Genomic DNA, 17,412 nt, shown 5'->3' with positions numbered 1-17,412 from the left:
TCCCGTAGAATCCCATATGTACTGACAGCGGACGAGAATTACACAATATTTAGAATTTCACTGTGAACCATGCAATTTTGAAAAATATAAACCCAGGCTTTGTGTTAGATTCGTCTTAGCGGCTAATTGTCATATAATTTCTTTCGATATAGTTTCAATGAAAGAAGCGCTAGAGCCACTTTCTGTGATGTTATTCCCTCCAAAGATTGACTTAATTCACTGTTCAACAGTCGATGTGGGAAAGCCATCTTACAAAGATCAAGCTTACAACGATCCCCTTAATGTCTGCTTCACCGCCTAACACAAATGGATTGCTGGGAAGACAGTTTAGGGAACAGCCCTTTGGCGCCCTTCTCTGGGCTGAGCCGCGTCGGCGTCGTCGTGACCGAGCGAACGATGGGAAGACCGAGGAGTGAAGGAAAGCAAAGGGAGAGACCGACGCAAAATTGGGAGGGGAGTAGGTTCGCCGTGGTGGCGCGATTCAGCGCTCTCCGAAAGTGTGCGGTGGGAGAAGGGAAGGGGCAGTATGCTGTACCCTCACGAGGTGCTCGACGCTTGGACAAAACGTGAGGGGGGCGTTCACGCGACAATGATGTGCGTTCGCTTAATGCTACGTTCAGAATAAATATGTAACAGCAGTATCGTGCGCTATGGACGTAAAAAAACGGCGTTTTACACAGTTCGGTTGGCTGAGACGTCAAATGACGTCATTACTCAAAGATATTACGACAATTGCGACAACACTCTCAACCCGGCCTAAGACGCAGTTCTTGTCTACATCTTGTCTACATTGCTCTATTACCGGAGACGATCTGCTGGATCCTAGCAATAGACAGCTTTCCTGTAAAAAAAATGCAGTATTTAAAACTTAGCAGTCCCGTTTCCATGTATACTTTGTCAGAGCAGCGCATAGCGAGCAGCGCATCTTCACCCTCGCCCTCGGCCGCTGAAGCGTGTGCGAGCAAGAGGGGTTGCCCAAAGAAAGTGGCCCCTGGTGCCAAGCGCTGAATGTGACATGCGTTGCCGTTTGAAGCGAATGAAAAGACAGGCTAGCGAGTGTGGTTGGACGCGCACGCGCACATCGGTGTCTCGACACCAGATGTGCAACGTCAGATGTCGCGGCGATGCATTTTGCCACGCGCTCGCGTGCCCCGGCTTATTTTGACACCGGGTGTACAATCATGGAAAAAGTAAAACGCGATCCCAAAAATATGAATTATAATACGAAAATACTGAAATTTCTTTCCATGCAAGTCAAAATTACGTGTAGCCTTATTACAAAAACAAAGTTGAGAAGTTTCAAATATATTATTTGTCCTCCACGAAACATTACTTTTCTATTTGCATCGTATCGCTTAAACGAGCCATGAAGACAAAACACAAGTTTGGTTCATTCAAAATATTGCCTCGTTAGAGTCACACTGACACCACTTTTAACGTAAACTTCCCTCAAATAAGCTGTATAATTAGGAAAAAAAAGGAAATGTCCATGCGACCCACTAGCTCATTTCCGCAACAGAACCTATGATGTAATACCAGCCAGCTCTGCAATTGGCGGAGGCCGGCAAAAGCAAACGCAAATTAAGCAGGGCTTATAAGCTTGCCGAACGTGGGCTATTTGCGCTAAATTTAGGCCACATTCTTTTTAAAGAAGTAAGAATGTTGGGACCGACAGTGGAAGTTACAAAAGCACACGCAAACATAGAAGTACCGATGCGTACTGCTGTTTGGAAACTGCGCGAACTGCGCGAACTATGTTTGGTTTAGCTGCACAGGACTGCGGCGCTTTGGGGTAGTTTAAGACGACACTGGCAGATTGACGCAAGCAACGGTGTCTTACGGGACCATATTTGTCGAGCGAGCACTATGTTTCACGAAACGATTATTTTCTCCCTGAACAAAAACAAGCCAGGTTCAAATACGGTCAAAAACAATCCAGAGGCAGAAAATGGCTTGCCACGGTATGGTGGCGCCATCCAGGTTCACTAACGGTAAACAAGGCTTTCCAATCGGCTGCAGACGGTCGGTTCCTGTGATGTCATTGCAGACCAGAAAAACACACGATTTAGCGGGAAAATCAAAATTTTAACGTAAATTGAATAATTTCTCAGTGAATAGAACATCGTTTGCATCCGTGCAAGCACTGGGGACACAATAAAACACGAAACCTTTCGAATAAAACAAGCTTGTATTTTGTCTTCACGGCTCCTTTAAATATTCCTGCACGCATTTCATTTGTTCATCACTGCACATCCTATCCTCCACCCAAACTTACATTGGGGCCTCTGTTTTGTTATTTTTCCACTTTGATCATTTCAGGGTACAAAACTAAATTTTATCTTCTGTGCTTGTATTTGAGCCCACTTTTTTCTGTCAACTGAAAGGTTGGTCACTTATTCCAACCCACCCTCCTGTTATTTTGTTTTGGTAATTCTAAACTCGAATAAATCTTCCTCGAATAAACGAAGACCTACAGGACACGTTTTTATTTTCTGCTGATGCGTTGCTAACTTTCTGAAAACGTAGGCGCTCTTTTTAAGTGCGAATGCACTTTATAAGCGACCCTGAATTCCGGCGACCGCCATCCGTCCACATAGCAACAGCTGCGGGTGCGCGCGCTCCTCGTCTTCCTTGGCAACGGGGGGAGATGGGCGCGCGCTTCCTGGCCGCTGACATGGCACATACCCACGTGGGGGATTGGCCAGGAATCTCCTCGTCTTCCCTGGCAACGGGGGGAGATGGGCGCGCGCTGCCTGGCCGCTGACATGGCACATACCCACGTGGGGGATTGCCCAGGAATCGGGCGTGAGAAGGGCTAGAGTACTGACACGAAATTTCAAAGCTGAGATCCGCTCTAGCAATGAAGTACAACGACAACACAAATAGGTGTCTGTGCATGGCACATACCCACGTGGGGGATTGGCCAGGAATCGGGCGTGAGAAGGGCTAATGCACCCGCTTAAAGGAGTACTGACACGAAATTTCAAAGCTGAGATCCGCTCTATCAATCAAGTACAACGACAACACAAATAGGTGTCTGTGAATAAATGCATCTTTCTTTCTTTGTAGTTGTGTGTGTGTGTGTGTGATCTCTCTTTCGCGAACATTACCGAACCACGCAAATTCAACTCGTGCATTCGCACTTTCACATTCTTCCCCTCGGGGAAATGCGGGGAAATTTTTAAGTCATGTCATACCACGCAGCAGTTTTGCGCGCTTCATTCACAAGGACCATCATCATTACCATTATCACGAGCCCTCGTGGTGTGGGTTATCGTCATCGTCACCATAATTTCCAGCATCCCGCCCTAAGACCTCGGAATACCAGCGCAAGCAGAAGCTACCATGGCGGCTACAGACAAGGACGCAGTCCCCACTTCGTCTGCAGTCGACGGCAGCGCGTCGGGTCTGTCGTCAGCTGCAGGTGAGAAGCGCCGCAAGAAGCACTTCAAGAAGCACAACAAGGAAACCAGCGACAACGCACCCAAGGACGAAGGGTGAGTCGACCCTAAGAAACTGGAGCGAAACAGCCGAGCGCTATTCTTACTCCCTCCCTTTCAGCGCCATTGAAGCATCGGCGCTGGCTGGAACGAAAACGAAGAGTCTGGACAAGAAGGCGGCCGTCTCTTCTGCTAAGACCTCTTCGCAGTTGTCAACGGGCGCCGGTGAAAAACGTCGAAAGAAGCACCCTAAGAGCAGCAAGGCCTTGAGCGATGACGCAGGGAAAGACGTGTAAGTGAACAGGCGTGATATACCCGAGCTGAGAGTAGATCCTGCTACTGTACCTTGTAGCGGGGATAATGAACGTGTCTACGCATGCCCAGAAGGCACCAAGCCACTTCAGCTTATGTGCTTTTGTTTCCACTTGCGGCTCCTTATCCTCAGCAAGTGCTGCGGCTATTAGTATGTTGCTGCGCGCTCTAACAGATTTCTCGGGTCTCCTACAGCTCTCAGCTCCTTGAAAGCGCCATGAAGACTTAGAAATGTGAAGAGTCTGCGAGTTGGTTTAACAGCGCTGCATATGTTCCTTTCTTCCCCTTGTGTGTTTTGTTTTTACTTATTCTTTTCATGACGGCGAAAAAGGGACACTATCGTGGGCCCAAATTTCGCCGAACGTTGCAAATATTCGTAAATCCTTAAACGCCCACTAAGCAGGGCCTCATATATCTCAGGAGTAGCCCGGAAGCATAAAGCGCCTCAAAATGTGGACGGATTATATGGCTCTTTCTTGGCTTTTCCCTGGTATAAAGCCGAGTTACAACTAGGGGCGTAAAAGCACCAACTCCCCTAAAGCACATTTGCTGCGCTTCACTCCGTCTTTGACTGGTTGCAGGCCACCAGAAACCGAACCAGATCAGCTGCCAGGCCAGTCCGACGAGGCTAAGCCGACCCCCGACCCTGGTGCTGAAGTCGCCGCCCTCCAGCCGCCGTCGCAACCCGCAGCCGTCCTCCTCCCAGTGAGCAGCTTGTTGAAAGCGCGCAAGTATACATGGCTGTACGGGGACAAAACGCTGTCCTCCTCTATTCTTCAACAATAAAGTAATACAGAGAAGTATGATTGCAGGGTTCTCGGTAGCATTCTCTAGCAGAAACAGTATCCGGGAAACACGTTGATGGCCTCGTACCGTTTCGTAGGCACAGGCCAACCCCAGACCTGCCGACCAGCGTGCCGATAACGTTGAGATCGAGGAGAGGGACCCTGGCAGGTGAGATCATGCCTATTCAACTGACGCGACCGTTTTTTTTAAAGCGACATCTTTTTTAGCGCGACCTGAGGCGCGTTTTAAAATAAAAAAATGCATTTCCACGCAGACCAGTTGGTCGAATTAGCTCTGGTAAGATCTCCGGACGAACGCCGCGTGCGTAAACCCGGGCTTCCATTGTGTCAGACAGGTTACAGGAAAATAGCGAGAAATGATGCACGCTCGACAATGCGAAAAGTCGAGTACAATGGTATATTCCCGTATGGTATACTCCAATAAATCTCGTATCATTATACATTTAGATCGTAGATGCGTTTTTTTTACTTCGTGAGGAATCCTCGCGTGGGTTCGTTCTTCGCTTGTGAGTTGGGTCTTGGAAGGGTTGGCGATTGATTGAACGCCCTTTCCGCGAAGGTTTGACGCACTTTTAGCGAAAGTTTTGATGCACTTTTGTCGCAGCTATAGTGTGAGGAAACTTAAGGTACGTTCTCACTTGTGGCAGTAATCTCGCGCCGCGCCGCGTGCTCAGAAACGCCGCCGCTTTTTGAAGGCCACACTACTGGGAGCGCGCGCGCGCAAAAGCGGCGGCGGCTGCGGAGCAAACCGGTCCTCGCCCTCTCCGACAGGAAAGCAGGGAAAAAAGGGTCTGCGCGCTCGCCGGCTCTCCGCGCGGGCCGAGCTCCCAGCAGAGAGCACTGACCTCACAGCTCACGTGACCCGGGCGCTGATTGGCTCATTGAGTTTGGCGCAAAGCGCCCTGCCGCAAAAATGGGTCCAAGACCTATCCTTGCGCGGGAGAGCGCGCGCGGTGCCGCAAGTGAGGACATAAAGGCCCAAATTTTAAAACCTTCCTTACCTTACCCCATTTCCTCACCTTACTGAAGGAGCCCTTCATGCTCCCTTACAGTGAGGCGACCTTGCAGCTCCGATTCTCATTTTTAAAGCCTCCCTCAACCTTCCTTACCAAAGGGCGCCCTTACTCCCGTCAAGGAAGACATTCGTGCACATGGGTGCGAGGGTAAGCGCAATTTGTTCTTAAGATGTGCCTTCATTAGCCGTGATAGGCATGTAATTTGTCGTGTTTTACATTTATACGGGCATATATATTTAATGTTTGCTTATTGCGCAGTTCTTGAAACAAGTTGCACCGGTCGGTTACTGCAGTTGCTTGTAAGTCAAATCTAGTCTGGCAACAGTCTCACGTTGATTTTTGTCAACATCGCATTCAGCGTCGAAACGTGCGAGCCAACGTTTTGTGCGAGCGTAGCGCCAGTGTAACCATGCCCGGGAAAGTGTATTACACAGAAGAAAAAAAAAAGAACTTCTCTAAGAACTGGTACGAAAATACAAAAACTTTGTAGAGTGCAACAAGAGCAACGCCATGTCGCTGCACGCGAAACCTAAAGTGTGGAAGCGACTTTGCGACGAATACAACAGCATGCCCAACGTGTGCCCGCGTGATGTAGAACAACTCCGCGTCATAAGCGTTTCCTCTTCGTTGCGTTTGGTAGCCGACGTACTTTGGGAACAGGCGCAAGCACACCGCCTGCGTAACTACCCAGAGCCCATTGCTGACTGTGGGCTGCGAAACGTTGACGAGGTTGCTTCTCAAAATCACGCGATTCCCAAATTGGATGCGCAAACCCTACCCTCTAAACAACCGCTCACACACACACACACGCGCAAAAAAAAAAAAAAAAAAAAAAAAAAAAAAAACTCACCCCGCCGGGAATTGAACCCCCAACTTCAGCGCACGGGCGCGACGCGCGAGAGCACTGCGCCACTGCCCAAATGGTGCTTCGTTGCGAAATAGCCTGGGTAATAGATGGAGGCCCATCTTTCCGTGTCATACGTCGGTGTTTACTAGCTGGTTTACACAATTCCTGGCTGGTAAACTGAAATTTCTTAAATATCGCTTGCACAGCAACGTTCCCCGAAGCCCCCACAATAGCTTATCGCCATCAACTCCGCTGCTTCGCGAAAGCGCTCGCAATAATGTGTGTGCACGGCTGCCGGCTGCGACTGCGATTTCCCACTGCGGGGATAGTGCTTGCTGTACTTTGGTTTTACGTTTCACATGGAAAACCTTGGCCGATGTTGATGCCTTATTACCCAAATTACCCTACGTAACTCTTCTTCTGCACGAAACTGACCTTACATTTTCTACAGGCGAGCCGATCGCACACGCATTTGCAGGTTGCAGCTCCGGGGTAGCGGCGTCGCCGAAGAGCACGGCCGAAGCCTCGAACGCCAAAATACGGATTGCATTAGCGCTAGTGTTGAGTTGTATGGGCTTCGTGGTCGTTACTGAGTTTATTACACTCCAGAAACTATCAAAATAGAGCCGCATTCATTGCGGCACGAATTTTGTCGGGGAGCAGTTTTCGCTTCTCGGTCGATTCCCGACGACGCGTCCGGCGACCGGTCGGACGACCGGTCGCCGGACGCGTCGGTCAACTCGGTCAACCCGGCGCGGTCGGTCAACTCGGCAGTTGGCCGATGGTTTGGCGACTCGTCGGCGTCGCCGTCGCGTCGTCGTCGCCGTCGTGTCGGCCTAGTGGGAACGCGCCTTAACGAGGCGTGTGCCAAGTGCTGCGGAGAAGTGTGCGTCCAGTTGAAAGAGCGGGGTAAGGTCGCATCAAGGTAGCCCGCGAGCGACCTTGCAGTAAGGAGACATCAAGGGAGCGTTTCGTAAGGAAGCCTCAGTAGGGAAGGTTCCAAAATTGAACTAAGGCCTCCTTGCGAGTTCTAAGGCGACCTTAGTAAGGTAAGGAAGGTTTTAAAATTTGGGCCAAAGACCTTTAACTTTTCTTCGCGCTTCTCTTAACGAGCTTCTCTTCGCGCTTCTCTTCTCCTTTCCCGTGCGGAGAGTGAAGGATTGCATTGCTGACTTGCTCCTGCCTGCAGCACCCTCCTTCCGGTCGTCGGGGGTGTGGTCGTGGTCGTCGGTCTTCTCCTGGCCATTGTCATGGTCCTGTTGCTTCTCGGTGCTGCACAAGACGACGCTTCCCTTGTGAGCAGGCGATAATTTTAGAACAGACTCTCTTGTTACCCAGCGGAACGTTGAGGTGGCGGGTCAGGAAATGGTACACACGTGGGACAAACCTATCATCGAAGGGGTATTAAGTGCAGAGCACTTAAGGCGCTCGTTTTGTCGTCCTAGCTCGCTCGCTCGACCCAAGTATATAAAGTACCAAGGTGGCGTCCCGGGGTAACGCTGTTGTTCGCGGCGTACCCCAGAGGCTTCGAAAGCCAAGCGGTTTATATAGTCATAAGCGTTCGAAACTCGTGAAACGCTGGCACTTGTCATACATCTTCCCGTTGTTTAGCGCAAAGAAAACTATAGTTACATTTGAGGAAAAATATACGTAATTAAGCGGCAGCGCCCGCGTTCCTTTAGTTAAGGACGCTCGTTGGGTTGGTTTTTACGCAGTGCAACGCCGGCACGTGCGGGGAGAAAAGCACGAATAGAACAGAACTTCCGCTGGCGCAGTTTCAGGCAGGGGGCGCGCGAGCACTGCGAAGGCGAGAAATTTGAATTGCATAGGGTGGTAGCAGTAAGCGGATAACGGCGATACAACCCATTATGGCGAATCGCTGCTCTGCACTTCCGACAGATTTAACATTAGAGAGGTTTAGCAGCCCGTCCGTTCCGTTCGTTACGTTGCTACCGGGTTTACCGGGACCCATCTGCGCCTGCGCGCGCGGAAGGGCGAGGAGGCGCGGACATGGCGAAGGCAGGCCAGCGGAACTAATCCCCCTACCATGACGAATGCCCGAGTGCCCAGACGGGTCCCGGTCAACACGCTAACTGCGTACCGGAAGGAACGGACGGACTGCTAAAACTCTCTATTGAGTGGAACGGCTTTAATTTTTTTTTTTGGTTATGTAGCTTTGTATTTGGTTGATGCAATAGTTGCATTGGATTTGCAACATTCGTTTATTCTTCGTTTTGATGCTTATGCTACGCGGTTAAAGCAACTTGGAATTTAGGTTTTGTTTTCTAGAATCCTGTTCGAGACTACCTTTCCTTTTTTGTGCGCTTCTTGCATAGTTTGACTCCGTTTGTACCATACGCGTGGGGGAGCGGCGCTATCAAGCTGCTCCGGACAACTTTATGTGGATGATTCTCCCCTGTACCGATGTATACGGGAAAATATGGATGGTTTGATTTGATTTGACATTCCTGTGAGCCGAAATATGTTACTAGATATATTTCCCCGTCGCCCTGTTTTGAGGGTGGCGTTTGTTCAATACGGCGGTTAAGTTAGGCGGTTAGAAGAGGGCGGGGAAAAAATAGGAATAAAATAACAATATGTATTGATCTATCAAGGACAATCGCTTCTGAGTCCTCGGAATGCATGCTTTAGGTGACACTAAATATAAAAGTTCTCGGCCTGCGTGGTTAGTTCGCAGTTCTTTGAATAGGGGTACTCCGCTTCAAGCGGAAGCAGTTCATTACAGCAGAACATGTAGAAAATATGAACACCGTATATCTTGAGCGCGTACACTTACAGCTACGGTATGTGATGTCTTAAACCATGAATGGGAAAAGAAGAGACGCCGTGCTGGCCTAAGCGGTTTTCCTGGGAACAAAAATTAAAGGCATTTGAAAATTTTCTAGGACACAAGTAAATCGAACCAGCAGTTTACCTCTCGAGTGAGACTGGAACGTTTCATAACAGAAACGTGAAAAAGGCACCTCTCTTTCTTACAAACATATACTTAATCTGTCCCACCTCAGCGTTAGGCTTTCGCTTTCCTGTTCTTGAGGGCCAGAGACTGTTGGCGTGACCTAGACAATTTTACACGAAGACGTAAGATATACGTATCTGTGAAAAAGCCTGTGAGCTCTCGGTATTGATGAGCAATGTATAACTAAAAAGTGATTTAAAACACCATCGTTTGGCAGCGCAACTGGAGAAGGGTCGCACATAAAAACGACGTGACAAACACTTTGCCATGTCCTCGTTGTCAGTGTTGCCGTCACCGATTGGGATGCTAAAATCGCATTCATGCCGGATTCCCTATTTTCATCATGTTATTTAAAAACCGGTGGTCCCGCTTTTACCAGCGGGAGGCTTTCTGTCTGTTTCTGTTTTGGTCAGATGGGTTGTCTTTTTTTACAAGTGCACTGAAGAAGATTATGCAGGCGAATTTGCAGAGCTTACGCGCGAATTACTGTCCGCTCTAGTTATTAGCGCCTTCGTCAGGACATCAGTAAGCGCTGTTGGTTTGCTGCTGCTGGCAGGCCGTAACTGATCGTGTGGTTTCATGGCACCACATTAGGTTGTTAAGATAACGACCTTCAAGCATTCTAATCAGAAGATCTTGGTGTGAAAGATGACCTGCGTAAAGCATGCATGGACTTTGGTATACGTCCTCTTCACTAGATCCACTCGTAAGGCCAAGTGTCAGCATGTGTTACGGCACGGTTATAGAGGGCCATTTGGGGCAACGTAACTGACGCAGGAACGAAGAGGGAATTCGTAAACTAAAACAGCCCCGTATGTGAGATGTGTAGAAGGCATACCAGCTAAAGTTAAGACAAAGAAGTAAAACTACACTGGCCGCGTAATCCCACGGCTAAGAGGAGGTGAAGCACTAGACTAACCTTGTTAACTGCAAATGAATCAGGTTATAGGTAGATCAATACACAGGACTCTGTGGAAGGGTATGAGAACATTCTGAGCAAAGAATGCATTCAGGCAACGCATGGTGCTACAAAAGGGCAGATCGCTGATGTAGCGATCATCTTTCAGGCAAAACCGACGTGGTGGCAATAATTACGGCAATGCAGCTTCGATGATGTTGATACCGACGCTTGTTAGGATGATGATGATAACAGATTTGCTCATGGGAAACATCATGTTGAAAGAATGAAAATGATTTGGTCGGGGTGCATCCTGAAACGCGGCCAGATCTCTTGAGTCTCGTCATTCCTCAATAGTGGTCATTGTCACGCCAATACGAGCAGGGAACATCCTGCTAACTTCCGGGGGGGTTTAATTCCTCGACGTTTCGCACTCCAGGGACACGGAGAGCTAACATTGGGTCGCGGTAACTGTACTCAACCCAAAAGTTGAAGTGGCAGTGTTAACGCCAGGTAACGCCTTGGCAATGCGTTAGGCGGCAGGAGAACAATACCATATAATGCAGACAACCTATCTTTAACGCCGCAGAAACGTCGACACTATGGTGTTTTTTCCTCCATCAAAAAGCAGCCGCCACGGCCTGGAATCGATCTCTCGAACGCGTGCTCAGTACCGAAGCTTTATACAGCGATCCACCGCTGGGACTCGCAAGACACAACAGGGCGCCACTTTTGGGGCGGACGGGCTCAGGAGTATTGTATAAACAGATTCAATATTTGGTTAACAGCGCGTACGATGACGACGACGCAGTCTGCGAACGGGAGTCGTATATTTCCCAGCGTACACGTAGCGCTCGTGCATTTACACCTCACCATCTAGCACGCGGTGACATCAAAGAAGTCCCGACGGTCGTATCACTCTCAGGTGTCCACCACATCGGGCAAGTTCGTCGGAACGATGGTTCCGGTAAACGGCGGGAAAGTGTACCGCTGGCTGGGCATCCCGTACGCCAAAAGCACAGGGGGCAAGAACCGCTTCCACAAGCCCATTCCCCGCACCGTCCAGAAGCGCGCTACGGCCGACAAGCCTCGACCGCCCTGCCCCCAGTGGGTGAACGGCACACTGGTGGGCAGCGAAGACTGCCTGCACATGAACGTGTGGGCACCGAACGGGAGTTGGGCGACCAGATCCAATAGGACCCTTGTATTGGCGTCTTCCGGCTACTGGTTCCAAAGAGGCTCCAACAACGAACCCGACTGGGCCGAACTGGCTTTCCAAGGTAAAAGATTTTACCAGCTCAATATAGCTCATTACAAAGTTTCTAAAGAAGATAGTATTAAAAGTGTGAGAAACATCGCGAAAGGACAGGACGTAGAGCAGAAGACAAACACGCGGCGCTGACTAACAACCAAGTTTTATTGCTTGCAGGCTGCTTATATACGCTTGCAGGCGGCCTGCAAGCAATAAAACTTGGTTGTTAGCGCCGCGTGTTTGTCTTCTGCTCAACGTCCTGTCCTTTCTCGCTGTTTCTCACACTTTTAAGATGCACCAACCAGCCCACTTGCTCCCCGTTCTATAGAACGGGGAGCAAGTGGGCTTGTTGGTGCATCTTAAAAGATGCACCAACCAGCCTTGGTGCAAAAAGACTATCATATGCGATAGTCTTTTTTGCGCTACTTGAACGCGGAAATTTTGTTCTGCATGTATATCTGTGTGCTTGTCTCTCATGGCCTTCGATTGAACCGCCCGGCGAAAGTTAGTGCCGAGGTTGAGCGACAGGTTTATATACTTACAGCCGTGTTTAAACGTCGAACTCCGGTAGCAATCTTCATACTTGTCAACATTCTTGAGCCAAAACAAAACATCACGTGTATATGAGGCGAAACATCAATCCATAAGTGAAATTGAAAAGTGTTCCTTCATTAAAAATGTGTGCTTGTTTTTGGCGATAGCAAATAAAACAAGCCATAGCAGACAAAAAAAGTGGCCGCACAAGACAGCGCCATGGCAGTGGCCCTGGGAGCGCACGATTGTGTTTCCCAGGGCCAGTGCCAGGAGCCGCCACCGTGTTAACAGAAATATCTCCGCCAGTGCGTTGCGCGGTTCATGTTTCTTTGAATTACGCGGCGTAGAATTCAATTCTGTACGGTGTGCACATAGCTCAGGAAAGGACGGCGCCAGGTACGTGATTTTCCATCCTTCAGCGGCCACGGCAATGGGGATAAAGCTCCGAGTATAGACGCGGAGACATGCCCACGAAATGCAACGAAAACACCGAGGACGGCATTGCGGCGGAGAAATGCCGGCGTGGCGACGTGCCCAGTGGCTAGCGAAATACCACCCCGAGGCAGCACTACACATACCTGGCGCATGACACGTGAATCGTCCGCTTAACCACCCTTCGGAGACAACGCGGTAAAAATGAGAAGGGGAGGAAAAACTTATTGATGGCAAAAAAAAAAAATACAAGCGGCTTAGCTCAGATAACCTTGGATATGCAAAGCAAAAGCTTGGCTTACTCTGGTTGAGTCTTGGGTTCGCCGGGTTAACCTTTGATGTAGCTGTATTGCCGAGCGCGGCTCAAAGTCGGTCGGTCCCGTGCTACGCTCACAGAAGGAGGCGCGTCCTCACTTCCATTCTCGGCGAACGCGGCGTTTCTTTTTCACGGCGAACGCGGCGCAAGATGAGTTGCATCGTCTGAGACGCCCCAACGGCGCATGCGTGGGAGGCTGTGGGTGTGGTCGGCTGTGGATCAGCTGAGCGGCCGACGGGAGCGGCCGCGATTTGAGCAGAAGGACTTAAAATGGGGCCTCTTGCGCAGCGCCGGAAGCGGGCCCGGCGAATCACGCGATGCGCTTCGAGGGGTGTGTCGCCAGGTCAAAATGTTAACTTGCGCACCCACCGCGAAACCACTGGACGAAAGTAGCAAAGCTTTGCTTGAATAGATCTTCTTCCCAAGTGAGAGAAACTCTCATTCCAGATCGCTTGTAGCTTTGGCTGTCGCCCCAGCCCTCTCGACCAGTCTGCGCTGGTCATCCAGGGGTGAGCTGGACAGCACGTCTTCCCATTGTTCGGTCGTGGCATTGCCGTTCATGGGCAGCCTCTTAGTTCCGGGACAGACCCTTGTGACGTGGTAAAGAGTTGCGTTTTCTCACCCGCATAGTGGGCATTGGTTTGACGGTTATACTGCAGGGTAAATCGAGTGCAGGAGGCTGAGATATGGGTGCATGTTTGTCTGAAATAGGCGCCATTCTACTGTCTCCTCTTTGGTTAGCTGTTTGTGCGATGGAGGAAGTGAGCGGCGACCTATTTATTTTGATTTATTTATTTACACAATACTGCAGGCCCGGTGAATGGCCCAAGCAGGAGGGACATAATACAAACCATGTAATATGGACAAAACAAGTTCAAGAGCATGAAAAGCTCAAAGATTAAGGACATAACTCAAACAACCAACAACAAAGAAATTTAGCCCATTCACAATACAGGTCAAAATTCAATATGGCCAATTTAGTCTATGCTATTTACGAATGCTATTTACGAAACGCTCATGTTGTAGAATGTCATGTTACGAAACGCTGAAGTTGTAGAATGTCATGGGATGTCAGAGGGATTGGCGCTGGAACTGTGGACTGGTCGCCCTGTGGTTGCGGGGCCAAGATAATCAAAGCTCATGATGATTGCGTTCGATCGTTCGTTCCCGTCCAGGGCGCTGTGTCCTGGTGCTCATTATACAGAGGTTGTAAGGAGTTGACTGGGAGAACGTTTGGTCACTATTTGATAAGCGATTTTAGATATTCGGCCTTCGCTGGAGCTCCACAGACTGCTTGTGAATCGGATACTACTCAAGTGTGTGGCTGTCAGGGTTGGCGTAATGGCTAGCTCTAAAGCCGTTTTCTCTGCTTCTAGAAGGCGTAGTTTATTGACTGTCGCGGTTTTTTGCTCTCGCATGTGCTTATCAATAACGCTGATGCCTCCCTGGGTAGCTGGCTGCGTCGGTGTACTGCACGTTTTTGGATTTTTACGATTTGATTTCGAGAGCACTGCACCGGCTTCCCGTCTCCCTAGTTGTATTCAGGCTGCATAAGTCATTCTTGGGCTACTTAAACACAGACATTTTGGTCTGTCTGTCTATCTGTTACCCGATTGATCCACCCGGCCAAAGTGAAACAGAAGCTGTGGAATAGCCTTATATATCCACAGCCAAATCTAAACGTCTAAGTCCGGTGCCAGTGTTCATACTTGTCAACATTGTTGAACAAGGACAAGACATATTACGCAAATATAAGACAGAAAATCAATACATGAGTGATATTTGCAGCATTCCTTTATTAAAAATTCATTGATGCTAGGTTTTTGCGATAGCAAATTGAAATACTGCATCAACTGCAGAAAACCGTCTCCTTCTGTTGCCCGCGCTGTACTATAGCTCCTGGCGGCATTTAAGAAATCAAACGGCAACAGGAACGAAAGGTTCCACTAGGTAGTTTCTACGTTCCGTTTGGAACGCTTGTGGAGTGGGGCAGCGTGGTTCTCTAAACGTTGTAGTAGGGTGACTCGATTCCCACGCGTCTCCGCCGTACGGCAGCGCTGACATCGAAGCACCCGACTTGGAGTAGTGGAACGCGTTAAATTTAAACTGACTTGAGCAAACCTCTAGCGTGTTATCTTGGGCGGAACGAGACGGGTGAGAAACAGCATGAGAGGTGAGCGGGAAAGAGAAGGGAGAGAGAGAGAGAGAGAGAGAGAGAGAGAGAGAGAGAGAGAGAGAGAGAAAAAAAAAAACTTTAATTCTGTCGAGCCCCTTGCGGGAGGCCGTGCAGCCAAGGCATTGGAGTTTCAGCGGTGAGCTTCAGCCGGTGCCTATGTTGCCAAGCTCCCTCACCTCAGCGACCCGTGTGATAACGGCCAAGTCCCCCCGGTCCCGCACGCCCCGACACCCCGGTGCCCTCGTGAGGGCGGGCCACCGGAGCCGGCACGTCCAGAGCCAGGCGGACCAGCCGCAGTTGGATCTCCGGGTTGTTGCTGTGCAGAGCTGTCTCCCAGTCGTGATGACTCTTAATGAAAGTCGGTGGTGCCTTCGGACAAGCCCAGATTATGTGCGCGAGTGTGGCTTTATCATACTTGCATCTTGGACGTTGGTCGGTGTAAGTCTCTGGGTGTATGCGGCTGAACAGTTCGGTGTGAGGGTAAGTATTCGTTTGTATAAGTCTGAGTGTGGTAGTCTGTTGTCGCGTAAAGTGGCGGGAGGGGTAAGGATATTGACGAGTTTCGTGGTATAGTAGTGAAGAATGTCGCTGTATGTGAGCAACGGGTGCCAGTGCAAGCCGGGAGAGACGGGTCGATCGACTGGGTCCTGGTTTCGTGCATTCACAAGCGCAATCGTGTGCCGCCTCATTGCCTTCCAGCCCAGCATGTGCCGGTGCCCATGCATATGAGGTTGATTTGCGGAAGTGGGTGCATATCGGGGATCGTCCGTAAAACTGCTAGCGTGTGAGGGCTTCCCAGGCCGTTAGTGCGATAGGCGTCCTGGCTGTCCGTGACGATGGTTCCTGGGGTTCCGAAGGCCGTTATTCGCACTATGGCAAGGGCAATGGCGCAATACTCAGCAGCCGCTATGTTCGGCGTTGGAACGGTGCAGGCCGTGAAGCTGGTCTCTGGATAGTTGCAGGCGACCGCGCAGCAGCTGGGTCGTTGGGCATAATGCGTAGCGTCAGTGTACCATACGTTGGACTGCTGGCGGAGCGTTTTTGTTAGCTGCAGAACTCTTGCTTGCCTTCTCTCTGGATGTAGATCCGTGTTCATATTGCGATGTAGCGGGGTCGCGTGTATGGCTGCTTGAACAGTCGTCGGTAAGGAGCGAACGTCAGGCGTTTGCAGCGGTATGGTGATCCCCAAACGCGCGAGAAGCCTGCGACTTCCAGGAGATTTTGCTAGACGTTGAATGTGCGCTTTACGCACTGCTTCTGTAATTTCAGCAATCGTATTGTGAGCTCCAAGAGCTGCGAATAACGCCGTGGAAGTGGTGGGAGGGAGTCCAAGGGCCCGATTATAAGCTTTGCGGAGCGGGGCATCGACTTTCTGTGTCTCCAGCTTTGAGAGTTCAAGGTAGGGTACTGCGTACGCAAATTTCGCAACTATAAATGTGCGTACCAGTCGGAGAAGTGTCGACTCAGGCATTCCCTGGCGCCGGTTGGCCACCCGGGAAAGCATTCGCCCTGCCTGCTGGGAGAAGTGTGAGAGGGTCTCGATCGTAGTGGTGTTACGCCCGTTGGCCTGGATGGTCAGACCAAGTATACGGAGTGTAGTCACTCTGTGAATGGGATGCCCTCGGGTTGTATATACTTGGATGAGTTGCGATCCCGAAGGTTGACGTCGTCCAGGATGTACAGTAAGCAATGCCGATTTCTGTGGCGAGCAGATAAGTCCTTCAGCTGTTACCAGAGTTTCAATTGCGAGCATGCCCTTCTGAAGCGCCTCCTGGATACTGCCATCCGAGCCCCCCCCCCCCCCCCCCCCCGCAATCCATAGAGTAATATCATCAGCGTAGAGGCTGTGCCGGAGCTGCGGTATACGCTGGAGTGCTGGAGGTATGTCTCGCAGAGCTAGGTTAAATAAGAAAGGGGATAGCACAGATCCTTGCGGTGTTCCCCTAGTACCCAGAGGCATAACATCAGACCTAAGATCTTCCAAAGTTATGCACGTTGTGCGACCAGTGAGAAACGCTTGAACATTATTGAAGGTGCGGAGGCCGACATTCCTGTCAGTGAGTCCTTGGTAGATGGCGGCGTGGTGAACATTGTCAAACGCCCCTTTAAAAGGCTGAGTATAGCTCTTTGTCCCGGGGTGGCACTCCGGTGCCTTTGACTATGTCATGATGGAGTTGGAACACGACATTCTGAGTTGATTTGGCCTTCTTAAATCCATACATGGTCTCCGGTATGAGATGGTTGTCGTCCACGTAGGTGGTAAGTCGATGAAGCACCATATGTTCAAAAAGTTTGCCCAGACAAGAAGTAATTCAGATAGGGCGGAGATTCTCTTGATCAATAGGTTTTCCAGGTTTAGGAATGAGAGCGGTCTGAGCCGTTTTCCATTCCTGTGGAAGTGTGCCC

At 50.0% G+C, this 17,412-nt stretch overlaps 1 protein-coding gene across 1 annotated transcript in view; it reads left to right on the top strand.

Annotated features, from left to right (window-relative positions):
• The first annotated feature begins 3,625 nt into the window (after positions 1-3,625).
• Positions 3,626-17,412, top strand: part of LOC144179766 (uncharacterized) — a 14,517-nt gene continuing 730 nt past the window's right edge. Inside the window, exons 1-7 of the mRNA XM_077708204.1 lie at positions 3,626-3,732; positions 4,334-4,457; positions 4,636-4,706; positions 5,163-5,169; positions 7,611-7,716; positions 11,222-11,576; positions 15,188-15,364. Of these exons, the coding sequence (XP_077564330.1) occupies positions 3,714-3,732; positions 4,334-4,457; positions 4,636-4,706; positions 5,163-5,169; positions 7,611-7,716; positions 11,222-11,576; positions 15,188-15,364 (859 nt within the window). The 5' untranslated portion in view covers positions 3,626-3,713. The remainder of the gene's footprint in view (positions 3,733-4,333; positions 4,458-4,635; positions 4,707-5,162; positions 5,170-7,610; positions 7,717-11,221; positions 11,577-15,187; positions 15,365-17,412) is intronic.

Source organism: Haemaphysalis longicornis, unplaced genomic scaffold (assembly GCF_048455015.1).
Source record: "Haemaphysalis longicornis isolate Haplotype H1 unplaced genomic scaffold, Haemaphysalis longicornis Haplotype H1 scaffold_4, whole genome shotgun sequence".
NCBI lineage: Eukaryota > Metazoa > Arthropoda > Arachnida > Ixodida > Ixodidae > Haemaphysalis > Haemaphysalis longicornis.
This window is presented reverse-complemented; position numbering and strand designations above follow the sequence as displayed.